Here is a 14,230-nt window from a genome sequence, read left to right on the forward strand (position 1 = left end):
TTTGACTCAAGGGCTTTCGGTTTTGTTTTTAGTAGGTGGACCGATGGCTCATTTGATAGATTCTTAGCCGGGCCTTGAAGCGGGGCTATAGAATGTTCTTGAAGATCTTGACTAAGGCCTTTTGGCGATGCCTCGACCTGAGCCCTTGGAAGTCTTTGAGTGTCTGTTTCGGGCCCGGTACCCAACGCGGGGCCTGGTTCATCGCTTGAGTTGTCGTCAACGGCTCCGGTGGTTCGATACTTCGTCCCTTACCTCAACGACGTTTTCATACTCTATGTTCTCCTCGTCGTCTTCATAACAGTTGGAGTCATGCTCCGAGCCAGGATCAGACTGCTGTTCTGGATCCTCAGTTTCGACAACCTCATTGTCTTCTGCGTCGAAGATATTCACTGGGTCGGGCGCTGGCTTCGACATAGTTTGCCTCGCTGCACGTCGGAGTCTAAGTGTCTTCTTTGACCTGAATCGAGCACAAGCTAGGCAATTGTCCTCGTTGTGCTCCGGTGATAAGCACTTGTTGAATACCGGGTGTACATCGATGTGCGGGTATTTAGAGTTACAAAGGGGGCATCGTTTGAACGGGCTCCGTTCCATCGACGATTGTCACCGGTGTCGAAAAGGCCACACGGCACTCTTCGACGTCCAGCTTAAGAATAACTGGAACAAAAGTTTGGCACCGATCAAAACAATACCGACGCCCCAAAGGCCTTTTGGCCTTTAGAAAAGTTTCCGAACTTGAGCAAAGAAAAGTACATCCGAACCCAATGGCGGAAAAAAACAATCTGAGGATGCCCATGCGCACTGTAGTCCGGGGGAGGAGCCACCTATCTCGTGATACTTCGAAGACTCTTCCAGGACAACAATGTGCAATCATCCGGACCCAACACTAAATGGCGATCTATGCACATATATGAATTCAGCAGCCCACATGCCTCGAACATATAGATAGTTCAGCTACTGAAACAACCAGTTGGCCTAGTTTAAAAATACTAATGGTATTTTTGCTTTCCTTAATACCCAAAATGTATGTGTGTGTTCGTGATTATGACCAAAAACAGATCATCAAAACATAAACCCTCTGTTGAAAGGTGGCTTAGTTTTGCTAAATATATAGGATACACTGCTGTACAAACTTAACTCTATAATGTATTCTGATACTGTCCATTTCCAATAACTGAGAAATTCGACCTTTTTTGGAGGTGCTGGAGCACAGTTTTTCATGTATTGGGTTCGTTTAAAATTAAACATCACCTTCTAGCACTGTTTTTTCATGGGAATATCTGTACTTCAAATAATTTCTTTCATGATATGTCACTGATAATTGCACTGTTAGTAGGTAGGTGACCATACAGGGACACATTACTGTTTGAAGCAGTCTTTGAATAAACAATCTTTTGCTGATAAGCTCTTCTGTGATATTTACATGTGTAATTTATTTACAAAGTAACTCCAACCTCAACAAAGCTTTTGGGAGAGTTCAGGTATATGTTCTTGAAAATGTGCAAAGAACGTAGAGACTGTAAAGGGTTCCTTCTTCCCTTTTGTGAATAGCATGCAGCAATGTGGAGAACGGAGACAGGGGCATGAGAAATTTGTATTTATGCATTTTGAATGAAAAGCTATGAAATCACTTCAAAATTGCAGCCAGCCATTTGTATAAAAACTATCACATAATTTATGTATATATAAAAATTGCAGTACATATGGCACATTTAACAGGATCAGAAACCAAATAACATGCAAACCAAAAGTTTATAATGCCATGCTTTCATTTAAAACAAATAGTATAAATTGTTGTTGAAGGCCAAACCACCACACAAAGAAACATGCTATGAATAACGTAAATGAATCTGCAGCCCCTAATGCACAAATGGAATTTCCTCAATAAATTCCTACTTGTGAGCCTATGAAGGAATGTAAAACTGAAGGTGTGGAAATGAAGCAAACCAAATGCAACTAATAAAATGTCACACCTGGACAGAGGCAGGATGCATGGCTAAATGAGCACTGCTTGGTGGAGTATCTGCAAAACTGACCCAGGTTTCTAGTTGAGGAGTTGGAGAATGAGCAGGCCAGATCCCTTCGCCAGCAGCACCTGTAAATAAAAACCACCAAAAACAATATGTTAAAAAAGGTGAATGATGCATATGTTAAAAAAATAAAAATCAATCTCAACATTCAGCTACCTTTCTCTTTACTACATATTAAGCAGAGTACAGGAACATTTTTGACCTGTGATGAACTTTCAAACCACATTTGACTAAAAGGGATTCCACATCTAGCTAGCATTACAAGACTGGAGAGCCAAAAGGAATTTTCACCTGCATAAACTAGTGTTGCAAACAAACACAGATACATTATCATGCACAGAGCACCAAGCACAAATATCCAAAGCATTGATCTCTATTTTATTGTGGGGAATGAACTCTGACAGAATTTGTGCATCCATTTTCGATATTTTCAGAAAATTATATTAGGAAAATAGTAAACTGAGGTTATCCAAAATTATTTTAATAATCAAAATAAGGCAAATGCAAGATTGGAGAGCAGATGTTTCAGATGTGGTTCATGCAATGGTGAGATTTTAAGGCAAACCTTTATGGGGGTCTTTCAATAACTAAGTGGATCACACCACACATGTCCTACCTGATTATAATGGACATTCTACGTATGCTGGTATGCTCAGTCCTAACTGTGAGGCTGAAAGTTTGAAGGTGAGAGAGCCAGAGTTGAGGTAAGTTTGAAATGCAATTCAGTATAATAAAATCTTTTTCTAACTGGCACTCTAATTTAGTTTGGCGCTAGCTGTTTAAAACCACATGCTGGAGGCAAGGAGCTTAAGTAAAGGTTTTGTTGCGCTTCTATATCCTCAGAAGAAATTCAGGTCGAACAATATTCCTATATTACTCACTAAACATTATAAAAACTCCAATTAAGCACCCCAAAACGTAAGATGGTATTAAAACTGGCCTGGAGGTGCTCCAGGTATAGACCCATCAATCTACTGAATAATCAGAGTAACATTCAGCTTTTTTAACCTATGATAAAACTTCCAACATTTGTAACACGGTTGCGCCTTTGTTCCCTCATTTGTACTGTGGACAGCACTGAGGGTTTCTATCAAGTTGCTCAGATACAAGTCAAATACTTCGAAGTTTTTTCAAATAAAATAGGCTGCAGTGATGCCAATTTAGACATAAGCATCCTTAGCCTCTAAAAAACAATGCCAATTTCCTCACTGTGATTATCAAAGTTCTTGAAAGTATCAAAGCAGATTAACTGATATTTTGTATATACTTCTAAAAGCTTGACTGTGTTCTAAGTGGACATTTGCCCACCCCTTCTCATAATGAATTAGTAAAACCTTAGGTTTAAAGTCTTGCTTCTATGGAAATAGCTGAAACATTGCAATTAAAATAGTTCAAAATTAAATGTGTTGAGGCGCGTGGCTAGCAGCCGAGCATGGCGGCAGCCTAGAGGACCAGCTCCGAGAGAGAAGCGGCCTCTCCTAAAATCCGTAGCCTAATCCGTGGCTAATTTTGAACTCTGAAGGAGGGACCAAAGACCTAGGACCGGGCTGTGCTGGCGGCAAGAACTCAGACACAAATCTGACACCGGACGGCAAAGATACAGCCGAGTGTTCCAAAGGCCCCGGATTTGACCAGGATCCGGGGACTCCAGTGACCGGAGAAGCCGACCGGAAGTGCCATCAGGCCGGTAAGGAAGAACCGGAAGTGCCCTGTGACCGGAGAGTGGAGATCGCGGCGATCCGCAAAATTGCTGCGGCGACCCTGAATGAGGCAGAGAAGTGACACAATAGATAGCGAACAATCGGCGGAGGGACAGCGGAGAGAGCCTCCGCCAACCTACTGAAAAAAGAAACGAGGCATGACCGGACGGTCGGGTGCCGACGCGGGGAAGCACCGGAGCAGGAACGGAGACCGCTAAGGAGGCGGACAGACTCAGAGAGATCCCCCTCCCTCCGCACTGGACCTGGCTGAGTGGCAAGCGGGTTCCGGTGGCATCTGCGGCTCAAAAAAAACGGGCACGAACCTGGTGACAGTGCTGACCGCCGCGAGTTGTTGGGGGCTATACTGGCCAGCCCGGATCATAAGCCCTGTGAATCAGTGAAGTCGGTGGCGCACCAGAGCACAAAGCGCTGACAATCGGGGGAGGCCGCGAGGGCGCCGGGATGCGCAGCGGCCCCGTACAGACAGCTGAACGCCATTGAATACAGTTACGGGGCGCAGTCCCGGAAGAGACAGCGACGAGAGGTGCCATCATCAGGAGCGCCTCTGCCCTACGCCACACGTACCAGAGTAAAAGCGCCGTTACATAGCCGCACGTGCCAAGCAGGAAAGACCAGATAACTGACCGTGAGCGCCTACACTGAGGTACCATAGAGGATCTGAGTGAGACACGTGTGGAGCCTGCATCAACCAAGACCCGGCTGGATGAACGGAGGAGTGCGGGGAATGAGCCTGAGTGCCGACTAAACGGGGAAAACATCCCCCGAACCCCCCCCCCCCCCACCCTCCACGGACCGTCCCTCGCGAATACCAGCCGGTACTGATAAGCAGTAGAGAAAAAATAGGCACCATAGCGGGTAAAGGCTCCAGAAGCGGCACGACAAAAGTGCATCTCCCCCAGCGGACGGAAGATTAAACGCCACGAGAACGGCAGACGGAGCAGGGGTAAAAAAAGCGACACTGGACGTTGTGATGCGGACACTAACGCAGGTACAAACCACAGTGGGCTCCATTTCTACCGAGATAACTCTCATAAGAGCAGATCTCCATAAAATGGCTGAAAAAGTGGGGTCGCTGGAACTTGTCACGAAATCATTGGTGGAGGATGTGTCTGAACTACAAACGGCGATGGAGAAAATAACGGCGGAAAATAAAGCGCTGACAGAGAAGCTGGACGACCAATAAGGGCGGTCTAGGAGGAACAACATAAGAATCCTCCGAGTTCCTGAATCTGAAGGTACCAGAGCAACTGATCTCTTCGTGGAAGACGTGATTAAATCAAAACTCCAACCTAAGGGTCTGTCGACCTTCTTCTCGGTCGAGATGGCGCATAGGGTGCCGGGAGGACGGTCAAAACCAGGAGCATCTCCAAGACCTATTCTGGCGAGACTATTTAACTTCAGGGACAGGGATGCCATCCTACAGGCAGCGAGGGTCTCCCCTCCAGTGAAGATCCAGAACTCCACTCTGGCCTTCTTCCCGGACTATACAGCGGAGGTGGTCCGTAAATGGAGAACGTTTCTGGAAGTTAAAAAAGAACAAAGAGAGATCCCGTACTCCATGTTGTTCCCAGCTAAACTGCGGGTGGTGGCGGAAAACAAGACATCTTTTTTCGCCAATCCAGAAGTAGCCCGAGACTGGCTAGACGGCTGGAGACCGACTTCTCAACCCCGCCGCTCGGGCAGGAACACAAAAGAACAACGTACGGGCGACCGCGCGGACATTCAAGCGGTGGGACCAGAAGAGGCGAGACGCTCACCAACGAGAGACAGAGTTAACGGGGACATCGAGACGGAGGAATAGCAGTCCGGTGGGTACGGAACATTCATCAGTAATGGGACTGCCGCGTGGGCTGCCATGGACACTGGGCTGAGGCCCTCCGAGGAGGGTAAGAGGGGTCGCTGACTCCGGAGTATTCTTCACACCCAACGAGCAAGTAACTTTGTGTTTCTATGTGGGTTGGGTTAGGCACTCTGCTAAGTTGGGGTGGCGGGCAGTTCAAAGTCTGTGTAGCAGGGGGGCAGGGAGGGGGGAATTCAGGGGAAGGGGGGTAACAATGTTTAATTGTTTGAACTGTTTGACTCTTAAAGATTATGCGAGTGTTACGCTTTGGGCGGGTAGCGGCGCAGCAGTTATAAGCAACAACCGTGCTCGAGTTAAGTGAGGTTTTATTCCGGCAAATAACTGGTCAGTACAACTCTTTCTTGCATGTGGGGGCCTCCGGGGTGACCTGCTTCTGCTTTTCCCCCTACGGCGGACTTTCTCTTTCTTACGGAACCCTTCCGGACCTCTGGGGGTTGGTTCTTCCTCTTCGGAGTCCGTCACGGCGTGGGGAGTAGCTCTCCAGCAAAGCAAAGACAAAAAAATAAGGATAGTGTGAGACTTCTGTCCACCTGTGCCAGTAAAGGGAAGGGAGTGAGGGAAGTTTCACCGGTGCTCTTCTATCAACAGTGCACTATCGTGAGGGAGGAAATACGTGCACAGGGAAAGGGTACCGGGAGATCAGACGTCCCGTGTGGGTGTACCTAGTGTACTTCTACCGCCTACCCAGCCCCGTACCCGGTCACGCACCAGACTGAGCCACGCACCTCCCCTGGGTGAGTGGCTGGGCGGCTCACAGGAACGGTGGCCTCCTGGCTTTCCTCCATCCGTTGCAGGCGCCGACTCTGCTTCTGTCAGGTGACTCGTCTCCTCGGCTCCAAGGGCGTCCGATGACACTCGCCGACACTCAGATGTTCCTCTCCTCTCGTCCTCCGTCCGTCCTGGCTCCGTCTTCCCCTCTCGAAACTCCGCACACCGCACACTTCTCTCCTCCGACCTCCGGGTGAACAAGCACACCTGTGTTTCCGATGGCTCACCTTTTGACGGGAATCCGTAATAGGCCGGCTCCTCCCACTCCGCTTCTTCCCACGATTTAAAGGGCCATTCCACGTCTTCCTGATCAGTAACGCTTGCTTCAAGGTCCTGCGGTGAAGTAAGAGAGAGGGGGGGGGGGTAAAAGTGGCATGTCATTCTTCTCCCCAGTCTGCCAACCGTCCCGCGAGTGCAAGTTACTGATAAGCTGTGGGGACACGTCACATAACGAAGTCCTCCTGTACACCCAGTTACAGCGAGGTGAACAAGTTACTTACCTTCGGTAACGATATATCTGTAAGAAACATTAGTTAGTGTTAGATTCCTTACCTTAGAATATCCCCAGGCGTCAGTCTGGATCCGGAAACTTTTGCGTAGCAGTACCCCTGCGCGTCGGTAGGCGTCGTCTGCAGGCGTCCCCTGCGGCTCCGCGTCCGTCGTCGGCGTCGTGCGCCGTGATGACGTCGCTGGAGTACATAGACGCCGCCTCCGCGCGCTGACGTCAGTTCTTTGCACACAGCTGTTCCGCGCCAGGAGACGCAGAGCCATGAGAGAACCAACACTGGTGCCATGTACAAACTAGGGCCCTGAAAGGGATGACCTTAACCCTAGGTATCAGTTCGCAGAACGGGGAGGATGGGTGGGTTCGGTAAGGAATCTAACACTAACTAATGCTTCTTACAGATATATCGTTACCGAAGGTAAGTAACTTGTTCATCTGAAAGAAACACGTTAGTGTTAGATTCCTTACCTTAGAATACATACCCCAGCAATACCAACCCCGGTGGTGGGTCTGCGAACCAATACAAAACTACACCAGAAAGTCCTGGAGGACAGAACGGCCAAAGAAGCCATCCCTCCGGACTTGACTGTCCAGGCAGTAGTGCCTCGCAAAGGTGTGCAGCGAGGCCCACGTAGCCGCCTGGCAAATGTCCTGCAAGGGGACTCCCCGGCCCAGGGCAGTAGTAGCCGCCGTGGCCCGAGTGGAATGGGCCCTCAGCCCAACAGGAGGCTCCTTCCGAGCCAAAGAGTAGCACGCTTTGATGCAGAGGACGACCCATCGAGAGATGGTTCGTTTACAAACCGCCCGTCCCTTCTTCGCACCCACGTAGCCAACAAACAGTTGGTCATCCACCCGGAACTGGCGTGTGCGATCCATGTAAAATGAAAGCGCACGTTTTGGGTCCAGACGATGGAGCCGCTCTTCATCCTTTGAAGGATGCGGAGGCGGGAAGAAGGAAGGGAGGGTGATGGACTGCCCGATGTGAAAGGCCGAAACAACCTTGGGCAGGAAAGAAGGTCTAGTCCTCAGAACCACCTTGTCAGGATGAATGGACAGGAAAGGAGGTTGGACAGAAAGAGCCTGGAGCTCACTCACCCTCCTGGCAGAGGTGATGGCAACCAGGAAAGCCGTCTTTAAAGTCAGGAGACGGAGAGGGCAAGAATGAAGAGGCTCAAAGGGAGCACACATCAGGAAAGTTAGAACCAGGTTCAAATCCCACTGAGGCATCACAAACGGAACAGGTGGAAACATGTGAGTGATGCCTTTCAAGAATCGAGTTACAATCGGGGATTTGAACAAAGAAGGCTGATCAGGAAGCCTCAAAAAGGCTGAAAGGGCAGAAAGGTAGCCCTTGATAGTGCCCAGAGCAGAGCCCTGCTGGGCAAGAGAAAGAAGAAACAGAAGAACCTCCGAAAGAGGGGCAGAAAGAGGATCCACAGCCTTTGCTGTGCACCATGCCACAAATCTGTTCCACCGACAGGCGTATACCGACTTAGTGGAGGGACGCCTGGCTGCCAGAATAACATCACAGACTTCAGGAGGCAAGTCAAATGGCCTCAACTGCCGCCGCTCAATCTCCAAGCATGGAGGTGGAGACTGGACAGGTTCGGGTGGAGGACCGTCCCCTGCTGCTGCGACAGAAGGTCCTCCTGAAGGGGCAGGCGGATCGGGGGACCGACTGACATGCTGAGTAGCTCGGGATACCAGTACCTTCGAGCCCAGTCCGGAGCCACAAGGATAACTTGGGCCCGGTCGCGCCTGATCTTCTTCAGCACTCTGGGCAGAAGTGGTATAGGCGGAAAGGCGTATAACAGACCGCAACTCCACTCGCGCCGAAAGGCGTCGCCGTGCGAGTGCCGTCTTGGAAACTCCAACGCGCAGAACTGATGACATTGCGCGTTCTCTTCTGTGGCGAATAGATCTAACCAAGGCTCTCCCCATTGCAGAAAGATGCCTTGCGCCACGTCCGAGTTCAGACGCCATTCGTGATCCATCGAGCACCGACGGCTGAGTTCGTCCGCCCTGGCGTTCAGAGAACCTGCCAGGTGTTGAACCGTCAGAGTCACGCCCTGACGTTCCAGCCATTGCCAGAGGCGCAGAGCCTCCTGGCAAAGGGTCCACGACCCCACTCCGCCCTGTTTGTTGCAGTACCACATGGCGGTGGTGTTGTCGGTGAACACCTGCACCACACTCCCGTTGACAAAGGGGAGGAATGCCTTCAGTGCCAGACGAATCGCCCGCAGCTCCAACAGATTGATATGGAGCCGGGACTCCGCCGGAGACCAGATGCCTCTGATCTCTGCCTCTCCCAAGTGGCCACCCCAGCCCTGGAGGGACGCGTCCGTCACGACAACGTGCTCCGGTTGGGGAAGGGAGAGGGACTTGCCCCTGACCCAATCGCGGTCCGTAAGCCACCACTGCAGTTGTCTCGCAGTGCCCTCCGAGATCAAGACGTGGTCGGACAAGTTGCCCTGATGCTGGGCCCACTGAAACTTCAGGTCCCACTGCAGAGCCCGCATCCGCCACCTGGCGTGATGCACCAGAAGGATGCAGGAAGCCATCAGTCCCAGCAGCCGCAGCGTCAACCTGACCGAGACTCGGGATAGCGACTGAAAGATGGGAATCAAAGCCTGAATATCCCGAACCCGCCGTTCCGGAGGATAAACCCGAAACTGCGCCGAGTCCAGAACCGCTCCGATGAAAAGGAGCTTTTGAGAGGGACACAGGTGTGATTTCGGCACGTTGATGGAGAACCCCAGGTCGTGCAAGAGGTCTGCCGTCATCTGAAGGTGGTGGACGACTGTCTGGGGCGAGCCCGCCTTCAACAACCAGTCGTCTAGGTAGGGGAAGACTGAAACCCCAAACCTGCGCAGATGGGCTGCGACCACCGCCATCACCTTTGTGAACACCCGTGGGGCGCTGGTAAGGCCGAAGGGGAGCACGATAAACTGAAAGTGCTCCTGGCCTACCGTGAACCGCAGGTAACGCCGGTGGGCCGGCAGGACGGGGATGTGAAAATAGGCGTCCTGCAAGTCCAACGCTACCATCCAGTCTTGCGGGTCTAGAGCAGCCAAGACCTGAGCTAACGTCAACATCTTGAACTTCTCCTTCCGGAGGAAGCCGTTGACGTTCCTTAGATCCAAGATAGGACGTAGGCCCCCCTTGTCCTTCTTGGGCACCAGAAAGTAGTGGGAATAACAACCACGCCCTACTTCTGGCCCAGGAACGCGCTCGATGGCCCCCTTGGCCAAGAGGGCCGTAACTTCCTCCTGCAGAAGTGTCAAGTGGTCCCCCGACACACGGTGGTTCTGCGGTGGCATGGCTGGAGGAGAGGTCTCGAAGGGGAGGGAGTAGCCCCTTCGGACAATTTGCAGCACCCACCTGTCCGAAGTGATCGTGCGCCAGTGAGCGTGGTGATGGCGAACCCTGCCACCCACTGGCGTCACATGGGGCCGAAAGCACGGACTAGGAGGATTTTGGGGTAGATGCTGCGGGGGAAGGTGTGGTCTGACCCCGCCGTTGTCCCCGACCGCCACCACGGCGGTTTCCACGGCCGCCACCGCGTTGGAAGGATTGTTGCGGCGCGTGGCTGGCAGCACGTGTGGGGGCGCCCCTTCCTTGGCCACGAAAGGGACGAAACGAACCCGGTTGCTGACGCTGGGTCGAGAGACCCAAGGACTTGGCCGTGACCCTGGAGTCCTTGAAGCGTTCCAGCGCGTGGTCCGCTTTGTCACCGAACAGGTGACAGCCATCAAACGGCATGTCCATCAGGGTATTTTGGACATCAGCCGAAAAATTGGCGGATCTCAGCCAGGCGTGACGACGAATCGCCACCGTCGTAGACATAGCCCTGCCCAGCGAGTCGGTCGTATCAAGACCACACCGAATTGAATATTTCGCTGCATCTCGGCCCTCAGCTACAGCTTGACCGAGCTTTGCCCGCACCTCCATGGGGCATTCTGGCAGCAGCTCCGCGACCGTATCCCACACAGAGTGGGTGTAGCGGCCCAAGAGGCAGGCGGTGTTGCAAGACCGCAGGCCCAAACTAATGGACGAGAAGACCTTTTTGCCAAACTGGTCATACCTCTTGGATTCCCGGTCGGGCGGGGCCGACGGGAATGCGGACTGGGAGGTCGAGGCCTGGATCACCAGACTCTCAGGAGTGGGGTGGGTAGACAGGTACTTGGGGTCGTCCGGACAAGGACGGTGGCGCCTGGCCACGTTCCGATCAACAGGCGCACCTGAAGCGGGCCTGGACCACGTGCCCAACAGAACGTCAGACAAGGCTTCATTAAACGGCAGCAGAGGCTCCAATGGGCATGACTGCGGTTTGAAGACCTCGGTGAGGATGTTAGGCCTCACGGCCGCGACGGGGAGCTCAAGGTTTAAGGCCTTGGCAGCCCTCATCAGCACCACAGAATAGGCAGCTCCCTCCACCGATGCCACGGTTGGAGGAGAGATCAAACCAGGGTTAGGGGAGTCGTCCAAACCACTGGCATCCCCCAAGTCACCTGTCCAGTCCGGGTCATACTGGCACTCGCGAGCCAGAGGGTCCTCGGACCCCTCCCAACCTTCACCGTACTCCTCATCCTCTCCGTATTCGGAGTCAATGATGAAGACCGGCTCCTCGGGGTTCATGGGCCCCATCGGCGCCGGGACCGGCGTCGATCGACGCCCGTCCGGCGCCGCGTCCGGCGTCGGAGAAGGTAAGGGGACGGCGCCGCCCGGAGCCGGCGTCGGAACCCCACCGCCGGCCGGAACCGGCAGCGGAGAACCGGCGCCGCGCGGGGGCGGCGTCGGGGGTAACCCCGATGGCAACGGCGCCGGGGAGGCCGGAAGACCAGCCGGCGCCGATCCCGAAGGCCCCTGCGGCGCCGGGGTCGGAGCCGTCGGCGGCGCCGGGGCCGGAGCACCCGACGGCGCCGAGGCAGGGACACCCGAACCGCCAGGGCCCCCAGACGGTAGCACTGGGCCCGAAGGCGCCGTAGGCCCCGTCGGAGAAGCGAGCGCCCTCATGGCCATGAGGAACGCTTCGATCTCCTCAGGCGTCGCACCATGCCCAGGGACCGGAGGGTATGAGGCAGGCCGCGCCGGCGACTCTCGCGGAGCCGCGGGGTTGGGGTCACCCGAGCCCCCGGCCGCATCGCGCGAGCGTCGGGGGGAGTCGGGGGTACGATGACGACGCCCCGACTTCTTGTGCTTCTTACCTGACGAGGATGACGAGTGGCGTCGACTTCCGGAGCGCCCGGCGCGGCTCCGCGACCGCTCCCTCGAACGCTCTCTCGACCTCCGGCCGGACCGGGACCGCTCCCGGTCCCGACGTGGGGCCGACACCCGGAGCTCCAGTAGCTTGCGGGACCGCTCCCGTCTAGCCTTGTTGGTAAGGGCCCGGCAGTCGACGCAGGAGTCCACGTCGTGGTCGGGGCCCAGACACCGGAGGCAGAGGCGGTGATGGTCTGTGACCGACATCGTGCGCTCACAGCCATCGCAATTCTTAAATCCTGGCATCCTATCAGGCACAATAGAGAAAAAAGACAATCGAAAAACTTGGTCAAAGACCGGAGTACTGCTCTTCAGATCTGCGTCCACTGGCGCGGAAAAAAGAAGAACTGACGTCAGCGCGCGGAGGCGGCGTCTATGTACTCCAGCGACGTCATCACGGCGCACGACGCCGACGACGGACGCGGAGCCGCAGGGGACGCCTGCAGACGACGCCTACCGACGCGCAGGGGTACTGCTACGCAAAAGTTTCCGGATCCAGACTGACGCCTGGGGATATTCTAAGGTAAGGAATCTAACACTAACGTGTTTCTTTCAGATACAACAAACCGCACAATGTGCTGGTCGGTACACGCCAGACACGATGGCATCAATCCAACGTACAAATAGGCCCGTCACTACAGGCAAGAAATAACAACCGTGTGGATGGGCATAGGCCGGGAAAACTGGTGCCGTTCCATACGGGGATTATGTCTATCTTTATAAACAAGCAATGGCACAAGATGCACAGACTGGTACCGTAGAGGGGAGTCCTCACTCGGGGCCGGTAACTCCACTACAATTGATGTCCTGGAATGTGAGAGGGCTGGGAGACAAGATAAAGAGAGGGTTGGTTCTGCAGGGTATCAGGAGAATAAATCACGATCTGATCCTTCTTCAGGAAACACATCTAGTGGGTGAGGCCAGCAAGGCACTAGACAGACTAGGTTATCGCATGATAGTACACTCGGACTTCACTTCGGGATCCCGGGGGACAAGCATTTTAATGAAGAAGACATCCCGGTTCATACTACAGACCACCAAAATTGATGATCACGGCCGCTTTGCAGCAGCATGTGGGCAATGGGAAGGTAAAACCCTCAACGTAGTATCTGTATACATTCCACTGGCGCTGCATGCGGCTGCACTTCCAGACTTGGGAAAGTTCCTGTTGGAACTCCCGGAGGGAGATCTTGTAGTGGGGGGAGACTTTAACGCAGTGGCACATAATACACAGGATAGGTTTCCGGTCCGGACGCAGACGCCTGGCCCGTCCCGCTTCAGTGAATTCATGGAGGCGCAGGGACTACTGGACATATGGCGGCGTCTTAACCCTGGAGGTCAACAATACACTTATTACTCAGCAACCCATAACAGCCTATCCCGTATTGACTATTTCCTTACGTTAGGAGAGGGCCGCCTCACAATAAATGACATGAAGATCAGGCCCCGGGGTATATCAGATCATTTCCCTCCAACGCTGAGCTTGTCATGCTCTGAAAGTGCCCGCAAAAGAATATATCCAATGTACTCAGGGTATCTTATGGTACCACACATCCGTAAGGAATTGAAAAAGACGACCAGGTACTACTTTACAGAAAATATAGATTCTGTAACATCCCCCACGACCGTATGGGAGGCCTATAAAACAGTGCTACGAGGGCAGGCGATTACGACAATAGCAGGACACAGACATATGCAAAAAAAGGAAATGCTAGATTTAGAACTAAAACTAGAAAAGGCTAACGCGGACCAAATTGCAAACCCAACAGAGGATACCCTTCACGCGTTTCACCTCTGCCAACAACTACATGACGACAACCTTAGGCGACGGACGGTTGAGAACATTGAGGCGACAGCGCACAGGGTGTAAGATATAGGGGACAAAGCCAGTAAACTCCTGGCATGGTTAGATAAAAAAAAGAAGGCTGCAGACACATATTGCAATTAAGAGACTCAGAGGGGATGTTACACTCACGCCCCTCCGAAATTATAGAAATCTTAGCCGATCACTTCCAAGGGGTATATACCCCAGAAGTAGAAGTCACAGCGGAAGCGGCAATATCGGCGCTTCGCACTGTCGGTGGAA

General features: G+C 53.0%; 1 protein-coding gene across 19 annotated transcripts in view; it reads right to left on the reverse strand.

Annotated features, from left to right (window-relative positions):
- The window catches only part of REPS1 (RALBP1 associated Eps domain containing 1), a 1,100,512-nt gene that overhangs the window by 825,313 nt on the left and 260,969 nt on the right, over window positions 1-14,230 (reverse strand). For 13 of the 19 annotated variants that reach the window (XM_086927540.1, XM_086927550.1, XM_086927551.1 and 10 more), the window contains exon 5: window positions 1,971-2,092. In XM_086927540.1, coding sequence (XP_086783666.1) covers window positions 1,971-2,092 — 122 coding nt within the window. The remainder of the gene's footprint in view (window positions 1-1,970; window positions 2,093-14,230) is intronic. The other 6 variants (XM_086927556.1, XM_086927557.1, XM_086927549.1 and 3 more) reach the window with 1 other exon arrangement.

Source organism: Lissotriton vulgaris, chromosome 6, assembly GCF_964263255.1.
Source record: "Lissotriton vulgaris chromosome 6, aLisVul1.2, whole genome shotgun sequence".
NCBI classification, from domain to species: domain Eukaryota; kingdom Metazoa; phylum Chordata; class Amphibia; order Caudata; family Salamandridae; genus Lissotriton; species Lissotriton vulgaris.